The 14,153-nt window shown below is 40.3% G+C and overlaps 1 protein-coding gene across 1 annotated transcript in view; it reads right to left on the bottom strand.

Annotated features, from left to right (window-relative positions):
- CA8 (carbonic anhydrase 8) overlaps positions 1-14,153 on the bottom strand; it is a 119,033-nt gene that overhangs the window by 42,148 nt on the left and 62,732 nt on the right. The window contains exons 5-7 of the mRNA XM_053559306.1: positions 8,743-8,805; positions 6,412-6,460; positions 5,007-5,119 (exon numbers count right to left, since the gene is read on the bottom strand). Coding sequence (XP_053415281.1) covers positions 5,007-5,119; positions 6,412-6,460; positions 8,743-8,805 — 225 coding nt within the window. The remainder of the gene's footprint in view (positions 1-5,006; positions 5,120-6,411; positions 6,461-8,742; positions 8,806-14,153) is intronic.

Raw genomic sequence — 14,153 nt, forward strand, 5'->3', positions numbered from 1 at the left:
TTCCCGGGGACACCTGCTGCTGCACACACCCCTGGCAGCTGCCACTGCCCAGTCCTCTGGATCACTTTGTACCTGCCTCTCAGAATCTCCTCTTCCACACCACCCACCACCCACACACTAAACTCAGAATTCTTGGATGCCTTAAAGGTATCTTTGACTCTCACTATTCACAACCAGAAACTCATAATCTTCTCCAGAAAGTCTGCTCTTCCTCCCCAACTTCTTATCCTGGTAAAGAGCAATACCTTACATCTGCCCATCACCCAAGTCAAATATAGGGATGTTTGATAACTCAGAGGTCTTTTTCTCCCCCAATCCCTCCTGTGTCACCAGTCACCAAGTGCTGATTCTCTTTCCTTATCATTTCTAAAGTTAATACCTTCCCTTTCTCCTACCTCCATGGCCTTAACTCAGACCCACATCTTCATACTGCAGCCACACAGAAGTTTCCTGAATTCAAACATGGTCATGTCTCTCTCCTCCTTACAACATTCCAGTGATTTTTGGCCCCCTTTAGGAAAGAGCCCCACCTCTACAGCCCAGCACTGAGACTCACTGATGAAAGGTGGGCCCCCCTCCCCTCTCCAACCCCACCTCACGCACAGGCCCTTCATGCTAACCATTCTCCAAGGCACTCTGCATGCTCTTACCTCCTTGCAAGGCTCAAGCTTGAAGATGCTTTTTCCCTGTTGGCAATACCCACTAACACCCATTCAATACCCCTTCACCTGGCACCGTGAAGGTCTTCTAGATAACTAAATCTCATCCAGGCAACTTTCCTATGTGCTACCATATATGGCCATGTTCACTGCATACTATGGTACTGGGACACAGGAGATTATTGGTTTTTTAATGTAAACCTATTTACTTGGCCTTTCCTGCTGGAAGGTGAATTTCTTGAGGATAGGGTCTTGTCTTATTGGTCTTTCATTATCAGTACCAATTACAGTGCCTGGCAAATGTCAACTAATTTCCAAACAAATAAATAAATGCATGAATTAGTAAGTTACCTGTATCTATCTCAATGGAACAACTGCACGTGCTAATATCTGCCTACGGGAAGGATAAAAGAAAGGAAGATAGGCCAGCAGGGTGGCTCATACCTGTAATCCTAGCACTCTGGGAGGCTGAGGCGGGTGGACCAGTCTGAGCAAGAGTGAGACCCCCATCTCTACTAAAAATAGAAAAACTAGCCAGGCATTGTGGCGGGCACTGGTTATCCCAGCTACTTGGGAAGCTAGAGACAGGAGGATCACTTGAGCCCAAGAATTTGAGGTTGCTGTGAGCTATGTCACCATAACACAAGAAAGGGAGGGAGGGAGGGAGGGAGGGAGGGAGGGAAGGAGGGAAGGAAGGAAGGAAGGAAGGAAGGAAGGAAGGAAGGAAGGAAGGAAGGAAGGAAGGAAGGAAGGAAGGAAGGAAGGAAGGAAGGAAGGAAGGAAAGAAAAGAGGAAGATAAAACTATGACAGAAACTAGGACATATTACCTTAACATACCAGTGCATGGCTTGTACTAACAGGGCTAATGACATGTAAAAGCCAATGAATGTATGCCAACATCACAAAATATCCTGTATTAGCCTTGTAAGCCTTGAGGCCTTGCAATTTGGGCATCTAACACTCTGGGCTACCTGCAGAAACAGCAAAGAAATGCCCTAGAGGCAAACTGTAGGAAAAGTAAATGCAGACTAATGTATGATCTTGTACATTTTTCATTCACAGAACAATGGCTGCTGTATCCCCCACGACCCTGGCTCAGGACAGCTCAGGCTGCAATCTCTTAGTCTGACCTGGAGAGGCAGCCAGCAGCAAGCACGGATAATCCCAGAACTTATTTTTGCTTCAGAAATACAGTGTCAGCAAGAGGAGTCACCTGGAGTAACCAGATGGCCAATATAAAGCAGGGTCCCCTGGGATCCTACCAGTTTAAAAGGGTCTCCTTATAAAAGGAAGGTCGGCCCCAGAAAGGTATCCCAGGGCGCCAGCCTGCTCCCATCTTCTCTGCTGGTCTCTGACCAGACACTTCTCTTGAACATTTTATTTGTTTTGTCATTTGACACCTTCTATGACACCACCCCTAAATCTGTACAATAGGCCTCAGCCTCTGAAGCTCTTATTTTGTGTTTCCACCTGACTGAAAAAATAAAACTCGAAACAAAACTCATGAAAAGGTAGAAATCTTCTCTAATACTGTTTAGGTCTTCCTGATAAGGAACTATAATGATGAGAAGGGCAAGAGTTGAAAGGGGGCAAAGTTACCTACCCAGCACTGACATCACGCAGGACCCCAAAACTCATCCGTCACTACCTGTGTGACGGAGGCAAAGGTTCCTTCATCTTCCGAAGTCCCAGTCCCTCATTTAAAAACTGGAAATGATAACAACAGTCGCTATATCATGGAGATGACTGTTTTATTCACTGATTTTTTTTCCCCAATATGCCTACAAAGTATCAAGTGATTTCTAAATCTTAATTTTTTTTTTTTTAAAAGGCACTTTTCTATTCTCCAATAAGTCCCAAATCTCTCCTAGTCTTCCCATAGAACTTCTAGAAAGATAGTCTAGGTCTGCATTCAGCTTGGTTCTCTCTTTCAGCTCCACATTCTATGGAAATTTCTTCCTTGGGTTGACGATGGCCTAATTGGCAATTATACCTCTTGTTCAAGCACCTTGTTTGCAATGAGGAGGTAAATCAGACATGACTGTCTCCTTCATGCTGGGCACTTCCAGGCAAACTGGTTCAATGGTTTATCTGGAGGCACCAGTAAAAGCATTATGGAAGAGACAGGAGAGGTGCAAGTGGGGAAGGCACAGCACAGAGAAGCACCAGGACCAGGACGTGAACCCCAGAATCAAGCTGCCAAGGAAAACATCGGGTGCCAAAAAATTAAAAACAAAGATCCAGAATGAAAGCCAGAGGAAGGCCAGTGGTTCAGAGCAAAGGACTCTGGGCATCTGGGCCCATTTTTATAAGGTGTAGGTAGGTGCACCCAACCTACTTAAATTCTCCATAGGATTTGTCACTATGAAGTCGTGGAAATACTCCCTCCTGTCCTGGATCCAGGAAGTCACTCCCTCCTGGTTCTTTGCAAGCACCTTGGTCTTTCTCCGTTCCCAAGTGGGGGCCGACTCCCCCACTTGCACTACAGTGGTGCACTCAGCTGGGGCTATCTTGTCTTGCTCCTCAACCTGGGCTATGGTGGCAGTGACTGCTAGCTCACCTCATCACCAAATTCATTTTTCTTCTTGAGTATGATGCTCAAATGCACTTCCCATCTTCCCCTGCAGTCAAGTGTGGTCATGTGACCAACATTCACTAACAGGAAGTGAGCATAAGTGAAGCTCATTATCTCTTGGGCTGACCTTAAAAAAAAAATTCCCCCTGGACATCCATCACACTTTCCCCTCCCTGCTCACTACAGGACCCCACCTAGCACAACCTTGGGAAGATGACAGTGAGGACACAAGAGTTTCTTTCAGCCTGGTTTTCTGAGTGACCGCACAGAGAAAAGCCTTTGCTGTGAATCAGAAACACATATGTTGGATTTTATGTGAGTGTGAAATAAATGTCTATTATGTTAAGTCACTGAATTTTTGAGGTTTATTTGTAGCAGCTACCATTTTTGTCATAGAAAAAATACAAAGGCCCAAACATCACGTGATCAAAGTTTATAAAATAATGAAAGGTATGGAGAGGAGAGGCTAAGTGGGGAAATTTAAAAACTAGTCTCTAGGGCAGCGCCTGTGGCTCAAGGAGTAGGGCGCTGGTCCCATATGCCGGAGGTGGTGGGTTCAAACCCAGCCCCGGCCAAAAACCACCAAAAAAAAAAAAAGAATTCCAATAAAAACTAGTCTCTAGAAAATTAGGAACAAAGATAAACTGTTACATTTTTAAATACGGATATTTGCGGATTTAAAAATAAACAAAAGAAAGCTTTACGGAGAAGTTAGTAAAATTGAGCTTTTTACTTCAAGAAATAACAGAGCATATTTAAAAAATTGTAAGAAATTACTAAAGAAAACTTGGTTTGCCGACGGTACTGCCCAAGCCTTCTGAGGTGGGTCAGAAAGGGACAATACAGCTTTCAAGAACAGATCCCTGAGGGACAGGAGACATTTAAAGCACCTCATTATAATATCGGAATTGCTGTCTCAGTACACTGTAGTGATGCTTCCTATTTCACCTCCTGACGTCCCGGTGACAATTCTTTCAGGCCCTCCTGCCACTATGCGGCCGCATTTAAGACACCTGTGCAAAGCCCAAGGCTGGGGGAAGGTGATTAAAAGTAGAGCTAGAGAACAATCCAGAACTTTCCAGGGCTTTCATTCTATCTCCCTCACCCCTCCACGCACACAACTTGGCTGTATTACAACGTGGACATGTCACTTAGAGGACTAGCCAGCATCCTGTAATTCCTACTTCACTTCCAGGCCGTTCTATTCTCCACACCTGGGAAAATCCACATTAAAAAATACCTAGACTATGGGCGACGCCTGTGGCTCAGTGAGTAGGGCGCCGGCCCCATATGCTGAGGGTGGCGGGTTCAAACCCGGCCCCGGCCAAACTGCAACCAAAAAATAGCCGGGTGTTGTGGCAGGCGCCTGTAGTCCCAGCTATTCGGGAGGCTGAGGCAGGAGAATCGCGTAAGCCCAGGAGTTGGAGGTTGCTGTGAGCCGTGTGACGCCACGGCACTCTACCGAGGGCGGTACAGTGAGACTCCGTCTCTACAAAAAAAAAAAAAAAAATACCTAGACTAATCAAAAGTTCAGCTCTTTCACAGACTTCTATTTACTCTCTAAAGACTGACATTTAAAATAGAGATTATAAATGGGTTTTGTTTGTGTGAATTGACCTTTCACAATTGCCTTCACTGGCTCAGCACTTTCAACTTTCCTCTGAAAAGGCATGACTGCTCTAGGGGGAGCTAAGACATAAAAACAGACATTTTCCTTTCACAGAAACACTATTTAACCTTTAACTCAGAACTTCACATGTAGCGCACTCACCTGTAGCTGGGATATAGTTAAAGGGTATCGGAATAATATCCAGGTAACACCTTCGCTGCAAGGTGGGATGGTAAGAGAGCCTTCATACACCCAGTAATCTCGAAGCAGAGGATCTGTGCAACCATGTGGACATGTCACAAAAAAGCAAGTTAATTCATATTAATAGTAATCCAGAAGATGCCAACAATGTTCAAAATCACAAACCGTCCAAATGGCACCTCTCAGAAAGACATTACTTTTAAACTAGATACACACACATATGTATATATATCCTTAAACTAATCATCATCTAGAAAATAATGAAAACCATGATGAACCTTTCTATTATTTGTGTCGTTGCTATTAATCAATCACTATATCTGTTGAGTTTAAGCACTTTAAAAGGACATATCCATGTTTTGTCCTCTCACTTCATGAGAGGATTTACCTAATGATAACTTATTTTTTTATTTTTTATTTTTTTGCAGTTTTGGCCAGGGTTTGAACCTTGCCACCTCCGGCATATGGGGCCAGCGCCCTACTCCTTTGAGCCACAGGCGCTGCCCAATAACTAATATTTATTAACTACTTACTATATGCCAAGCACTCTTCTATCTAAGCATTTTATGTTAATTCATTTAACCTTCACAACAAACCAATGAGATAAGTAGTATCATTGGCCCCATTTTTTTGATGGGGAAGCTAATTACAGAAGGTTAATAATTGGCCAGTCACTCAGCTAGTTACTGACAGAGCCAGATTTGAACCCATGCAATCTGACTTCAAAGCTTATATTTGTAACCATTCAGTTCCTGCTACCTCTATATTGCTCCTTCAATAGTAAAGTATTTTAAACCATATTATGATAGAATAAAACACTTATGAAATTATTTAGCCCTTAGTATGATGCATAAATGCTTAACATGTGATAGAAACTGGCTTGTTTGTAGAGCAGTAAAATGTCACTACTGGAGGATCCAATGCATCAACTTATTTGGTTTTGTTTGAAACACCAAGAAACAGCACACAACTTAGGCAGACCAAATCTTATATAAACTAACCTTTAATTCCTTATGCTGAGTATTTTATGCATAATTATTACCTGTACCTAAACACAATTTAGAATATCTAATTAACAATATTCCTGCAAAGACATAACCTAGTAAAATAAGACATAAAATTTATTTCACTATAGAAATTAATAAGAACTTCACTGATCAATCTTAAAAGCATATCAAGGTTATTTTATTATGTTGGTGGTTTACAGAGAGGTAGCAATTTTTAAAAAGGACAATCCTGAGAAACCTCTTCATGGATTAATGGAATTGGTGGCAAAGTGTCTCTGTTACTTCAAAATCTTTACTTCCATATTCAGCAGCTATAGCCAGAGGTAAAATTCATTTAGTGGAATGAGATAAATACTTACCTGGTAATAAAGTGTTAGGATTAAAGCAGGGTATTGTTTTGGACTTCCCCTGGAAAAGGAAAAACATTGATCCCATGTTTTTGTAAGATTTTTAAATTTTAGAATAAGAAATTTGTGAGAACTAAAAATCTAAAATGAAGTGGCCTCTGAACGGCCTCCCGGGGTCCCATTCAATGGGTGTTGCCTTCTGTCTTCTCACTGGAGCAGCACTGGAGGCTTCCAACAAGCTATTGGAAGGAACCCTGTTCTGGTTCTGTGGCTATTTTCTTTGCCACTACAGTTCAATGCTCCACGTCCTGGCATGGAACTTACAGCTGGTGTCCATCTGCCCCATACCAGTGACTTTTCTGCTCTTAGCACATTCATACCAGAGACTGGGCCTGAATGCCTCGGGGTAAAGCTCCTGAACTCAAGCTCTTTCCAAATGCCTTGTTTCCCGCTTACTTTCTATTTCATCTAATCTTCTTGGCATGACAATCACCCAACTTCTCATCTAACCCATTTGGATCTGGTAATTCAGCTCTAGGATCTATGCTCTCCTCCTCCAGAAAGGGAGATCTCAAAGTCAGGTGAAAATGCTCTATTCTGCGGTTCTCAACCTGTGGGTCGCAACCCACAGGAAGTGTATTAAAGGGCCGTGGCATTAGGAAGGTTGAGAACCACTGCTCTATTCTAATCAACTTTTCTCAAAGCTGATTAGAATGACAAGTCTGCTTCTAAGGCTTGAATGACATGATTTGAAAGAAAGATCTTAAATGTGTGTTGTTAAATTCCAAGGGCAATATCTGTCCCCTTATTCAACAACACACATTTAAGATATTTCTTTCAAATCATGTCATTCAAGCCTTAGAAGCAGACAGACTTGTCATGTGATTCAAACTTCTCTTAGAAGATCATTCTGTTGACACAGAGGCAATAGGGAAAGTTATTGTGTAACTTCTAAGTCTCCTCCTTACTTCCTGGGACTGTTTTTCATTTAAGAATCCAAATTACTCACCTCCCCACCCCCATCCTTCTGTATTTCACAATGATTGATGTGCTATCAGCTAAGGAATGAAGAGACATTTTCTGGGCTCAATGCTATTGAACAATGGTCAATCAAAATGTGTCCCCACCCTACCCCACCCCCTTTTTATCAGCTTCTTTACCCGGCTAGACTTCCCTGGGGTGTGGGTTCATTCAGAGGAGTGGTTCTCAACCCTCCTAATACCGCAATGTATTTTCATTGTTAAAAAATGGGTCACAACCCACAGGTTGAGAACCGCTGATTTAGAACCTGCTCAGGAGGGTCTTCCGTAAGGTGCTGCCAGATTCAAGACACCCAGGGCTGTGCTAGTATAGAGCTAATGGGGCTTAATTCCCAGACTGATCTTTCTTACAACTGGCTGTGGAACCCTTTCAATCAAGCAAGTTCAACTGCAGCTCTGCACCTCCAGCAGCCCCCCCAGACTGAACTCCTCCCTTCCCTGAGGCCATTCAGATTCAGCAGACACAGCGAGAGCCTAGAAGGTACTGTCTGTGATAGAACTCGGCTCCCTGGCAATGCTGGGCTGTCATATCCACCTGAGACATCTTCTCTGGAATATTATCTTATGGCACAGGCGTACTTGTCTCCTTTTTAAAAAAAACTTATTGTACATAAATACTTTGAAGTATGGTCCCCCAAATTTTTGTTTTTTGTTTATACAACTTTCTGTAGCCAGTGGGCAGGAAAGAATTAATCAGAGGGCCTAGGTTCCTATGCCCTGCACATCCCGTATAAAGGCTTATCTTCAGGACTCACTCCTCCTGTCTGAGGCTGGAATACTCTATAGGATAAGAGTGTTTCTATATGTCTGAGGCCTTCATGGTGGTGAACTCCTGCTGCACCTGAGGCCTTGGGACTTACAGAGCCAGTCTGACCAGAGAAGTTTATCCCCACAGTGTAGTTTATGGTGAAGGCCTGATTTGGGCCAATGGGACAGAAGGTGTTGCTGCTAAGTTTGAGCAGCTAAGGTTGATGCACCATTTGTGCTTGCCTGACTGACCCCTAATAAAGTCCCGGACCCCAAGGCTAGGCATCACTGCACGGTTGTACTGGTTGACTACAGGAGCATCCCCTCATGCCTCCACTGTGAAGGGACATCTGGATGCTGCTGCCTTGTCTGCCTTGGACTACACTCCACATACCCTTGCCCTGTGACCCGTATCTTCCCACTCCAACAAACCCTTTCCGTAAAGACAGCAGGTGTTCTGAGTCTTGCGAGTCCTAGAGAATCATCAAGCCCGTAGACAGTCATGGGGACCACATATACAACCAACATTTTTATTTTATTGTAAATGCTGGTTTACCTTATACTGAATATCCTGGAGGATTTCAGTCACAGCCTTCAAGCCAACATGTTCTTTTCCTATCTGAAAAATACAAAGCATAAACCTCAACATTTTTTAATGCTCAGCTTGTAGTCAAAGTCACAGAATCAAATCCACCTGAATGTCCTTTCAACACAATTAACAATTAAATCACCTTTTTAAAAAAACAAATAAGGTATCACCTTGATCCCTAAACCAGGGAAAGACCCAACAAGAAAAGAAAATTATAGACCAATATCACTAATGAATATTGATGCAAAAATACTCAATAAGATCCTAACAAACAGAATCCAACAACACATCAAAAAAATTATACATCATGACCAAGTGGGATTTATCCCAGGGTCTCAAGGCTGGTTCAATATATGTCAATCTAAAAATGTAATTCAGCACATAAACAAACTAAAAAATAAAGACCATATGATTCTCTCAATTGATGCAGAAAAAGCTTTTGATAATATCCAGCATCCCTTCATGATCAGAACACTTAAGAAAACTGGTATAGAAGGGACATTTCTTAAACTAATAGAGGCCATCCAGAGCAAACCCATAGCCAATATCATATTGAATGGAGTTAAATTGAAATCATTTCCACTGAGATCAGGAACCAGGCAAGGTTGCCCATTGTCTCCATTGCTCTTTAACATTGTAATGGAAGTTTTAGCCATTGCAATTAGGGAAGAAAAGGCGATCAAGGGTATACACATAGGGTCAGAAGAGATCAAACTTTCACTCTTCGCAGATGACATGATCGTATATCTGGAAAACACTAGGGATTCTGCTACAAAACTTTTAGAAGTGATCAAGGAATACAGCAATGTCTCAGGCTACAAAAACAACACCCATAAATCTGTAGTCTTTATATATATACCAACAATAACCAAGCCAAAAAAACAGTCAAGGACTCTATTCCTCTCACAGTAGTGCTGAAGAAAATGAAATATCAGAGTTTATCTAACAAAGGACGTGAAAGATCACTATAAAGAAAACTATGAAACTTTAAGAAAAGAAATAGCAAAAAAAAAAAAAAAAAAAAGAAAAGAAATAGCTAAAGATGTTAACAAATGGAAAAACATACCATGCGCATGGCTGGGAAGAATCAACATTGTTAAAATGTCTATACTACACAAAGCAATATATAATTTTAATGCAATTCCAATTAAAGTTCCATTGTCATATTTTAAAAATCTTGAAAAAATAATACTTCATTTCATATGGAATTAGAAAAAACCTCAAAAAGCCAAAGCATTACTCAGAAATAAAAACAAAGCAGGAGGAATCACGCTACCAGACCTGAGACTGTACTATAAATTGATAGTGATCAAAACAGCATGGTACTGGCACAAAAACAGAGAAGTAGATGTCTGGAACAGAATAGAGAACCAAGAGATGAATCCAGCTACTTACCGTTATTTGATCTTTGACAAGCCAATTAAAAACATTCAATGGGGAAAAGATTTCCTATTTAACAAATGGTGCTGGGTGAACTGGCTGGCAACCTGTAGAAGATTGAAACTGGACCCACACCTTTCACCATTAACTAAGATAGACTCTCACTGGATAAAAGATTTAAACTTAAGACATGAAACTATAAAAATACTTGAAGAAAGTACAGGGAAAACTCTTGAAGGAATTGGCCTGGGTGAATATTTTATGAGGAGGACTCCCCAGGCAATTGAAAGCAGTATCAAAAATACACTACTGGGACCTGATCAAACTAAAAAGCTTCTGCACAGCCAAGAACATAGTAAGTAAAGCAAGCAGACAGCCCTCAGAATGGGAGAAAATATTTGCAGGTTATACCTCCGATAAAGGTTTAATAACCAGAATCCACAGAGAACTCAAATGTATTAGCAAGAAAAGAATAAGTGATCCCATCTCAGGGTGGGCAAGGGAGTTGAAGAGAAAGTTCTCTAAAGAAGACAGACACGCGATCTACTAACACATGAAAAAAAGCTCATCATCTTTAATCAACAGAGAAATGCAAATCAAAACTACTTTGAGATATCACCTAACCCCACTAAGAGTAGCCCACATAACAAAATCCCAAAACCAGAGATGTTGGCGTGGATGTGGAGAAAATGGCACACTTCTACACTGCTGGTGGGAATGCACACTAATATGTTCCTTCTGGAAAGATGTTTGGAGAATACATAGAGACCTAAAAATAGACCTGCCATTCGATCCTATAATTCCTTTACTAGGTATATACCCAGAAGACCAAAAATCACAATATAACAGAGACATCTGTACCAGAATGTTTATTGCAGCCCAATTCATAATTGCTAAGTCATGGAAGAAGCCCAAGTGCCCATCAACCCACGAATAAATTGTGGTACATGTATACCATGGAATATTATGCAGCCTTAAAGAAAGATGGAGACTTTACCTCTTTCATGTTTACATGGATAGAGCTGGAACATATTCTTCTTAGCAAAGTATCTCAGGAATGGAAGAAAAAGTATCCAATGTACTCAGCTCTACTATGAAGCTAATTTACAGCTTTCACATGAAGGCTATAACCCAACTATAGGACAAGAATATGGGGAAAGGGCCAAGGGAAGGGAAGGGAGGGGGGAGGTCAGGGTAGAGGGAGGTTAATTGGTGGGGCCACACCTACAGTGCATCTTAGAATGGGTACAGGCAAAACCTACTAAATGCAAAAATACAAATGTCTACATACAATAACTAAGAAAATGCCACGAAGGCTACGTTGAACAGTTTGATGAGAATATTTCAGATTGTATATGAAACCAGCACATTGTACCCCTTGATTGCACTAATGTACACAGTTATGTTTTAACAATAAAAAAAATAATAATGAAGTCAGCATCTACTAAAGGTAATTATAGTAGTAAGCAAATCTAGTACAATAAAGTATTAGACATGTTATATAAGAATCCATTCTAAATTCTTGCTGTGTACAGGTATCGCTCACCGTGCTACTACAAAATTGGACAATTAAGTTCATGAACTCATTTTAGAAGAAGTGCTACAAACCTCATTGCTGAATATCACTATGGCCACCTTCAAGGTAACCCCCTTGGGAAGGTGAGCACTGATGCCAGCACCTAGTCGACCATTCAAAGCAATTTTGGAACTCCTTTCCTGAAATGGCCATCAGAACTGTCCTCATATGAGGTATGGCAAGTTCATGAACTCATCCTAGAAAAAGTGTTACTACCTCATTACTGAATATCACCATGGTTACCTTTGAAGTCCTCCCCTTGGCCATCAGTGGACCACAGCGATAGTCAGCAATGAGGTATGTAGCACTTTCTAGGAAGAGTTCTCAAACTTAATTGTCAGACTTTATATATGTGTTACATATAATTATAAAAATATAAAATAACGTTATATAAAAATGTCAAGAATATTTTTGAATTAAAACTATTCAGGACATTCCTAACCCTTTCATTTTTATCTTTGACTTTTATAGAGCATTGTTATAAAGATTTTATCTATGTTAAAAAAATGTATTAACTCATTAAAGTGGATATATGATTTTGTATGTAAAATCAGGACATTTTCTTAATTACCATAGACTATAATTCTATAGCAATTTTTCTGTTCTTCAACAAATAAGAGTATGTTTTTTATAGCCTTCTATTTTAAAACATTACATATCACTACAATTTTTTTTAGATTTTATTTTATTAAATCATAGCTATGTACATTAATGCAATCGTGGGGTACAATGTGCTGGTTTTATATACAATTTGAAATATTTTCCTCAAACAGGTTAACATAGTCTTCACGTTCTTTTCTTAATTATTGTGCTAAGACATTTGTATTCTACATTTAGTAAATTTCACATGTACCCTTATAAGATACATCATAGGTGTGGTCCCACCAATAATCCTCCCTCCACCCATTCTCCCCTCTCCCCTCCCCTCCCTATCCCCTTTCTCCATCTTCCTGGGCTATAATTGGGTTCTAGCTTTCATATGAAAACTATAAATTGGTTTCATAGTAGGGCTGAGTATATTGGATACTTTTTATTACATTCTTGAGATACTTTTCTAAGAAGAATATGTTCCAGCTCCATCCATGTAAACATGAAAAAGGTAAAGTCTCCACATTTTTTAAGGCTGAATAATATTCCATGGTATACATACACCACAATTTATTAATCCATTCATGGGTCAATGGGCTTCTTTCTTGACTTAGCAATTATGAATTGGGCTGTAATAAACATTATGGTACAAATATCTATGTTATAATGTGATTTTTGGTCTTCTGGGTATATACCTAGTAGAGGAATTGTAGGATCAAATAGCAGGTCAATTTTTAGATCCCTGAGTGTTCTTCAAAGATCTTTCCAAAAGGAACATATTAGTTTGCATTCCCACCAGCAGTGTAGAAGTATTCCTTTTCTCTACATTCACGCCAACATCTCTGGTCTTGGGATTTTGTGATGTGGGCTAATCTTACTGAAGTTAAATGATATCTCAAAGTAGTTTTGATTTGTATTTCTCTGATAATTAAGGATGATGAGCATTTTTTCAAATGTGTGTAGACTGTGCACCGGTCTTCTTCAGAAAGGTTTCTCTTCAAGTCTCTTGCCCACCCTGAGATGGAATCTCTTGTTCTTTTCTTGCTAATACGTTTGAATTCTCTGTGGATTCTGGTTATTAAACCTTTGTCAGAGACATAATCTGTAAATATCTTCTTCCATTCTGAGGGCTGTCTGCTTACTTTACTTACTGTGTTCTTGGCTGTGTGGAAGCTTTTTAGCTTGATCAGATCCCAGTAATGTATTTTTGAAACTGCTTCAATTGCCTAGGGGGGAGTCCTCATAAAATATTCTCCCAGGCCTATTTCTTCAAGAGTTTTCCCTGCACTTTCTTCTAGTACTTTTATAGTTTCATGTCTTAAGTTTAAATCTTTTATCTGGTGAGAATCTATCTTAGTTAATGGTGAAAGGTGTGGGTCCAGTTTCAGTCTTTTACAGATCGCCAGCCAGTTCATCCAACACCATTTGTTAAATAGGGAATCTTTTCCCCACTGAATGTTTTTAATTGGCTTGTCAAAGATCAAATAACGGTAAGTAGCTGTGTTCATCTCTTGGTTCTCTATTCTGTTCCATACATCTACCTCTCTGTTTTGTGCCAGTACCATGCTGTTTTGGTCACTATCAATTTATAGTATAGTCTGAGGTCTGGTAGTGTGATTCCTCCTTGTTTTTATTTCTGAGTAATGTCTTGGCTATTCTAGGTTTTTTCTGATTCCATATAAAATGAAGTATTTTTTCGAGATCTTTAAAGTATGACAGTGGAGATTTAATAGGGAATGCATTAAAATTGTATATAGCTTTGGGTAGTATGGAAATTTTAACAATGTTGATTCTTCCCTGCCATGAGCATGGTATGTTTTTCCATTTGTTAACA

The sequence above is a fragment of the Nycticebus coucang genome, chromosome 13 (genome assembly GCF_027406575.1).
Source record: "Nycticebus coucang isolate mNycCou1 chromosome 13, mNycCou1.pri, whole genome shotgun sequence".
Classification (NCBI taxonomy): Eukaryota; Metazoa; Chordata; class Mammalia; order Primates; family Lorisidae; genus Nycticebus; species Nycticebus coucang.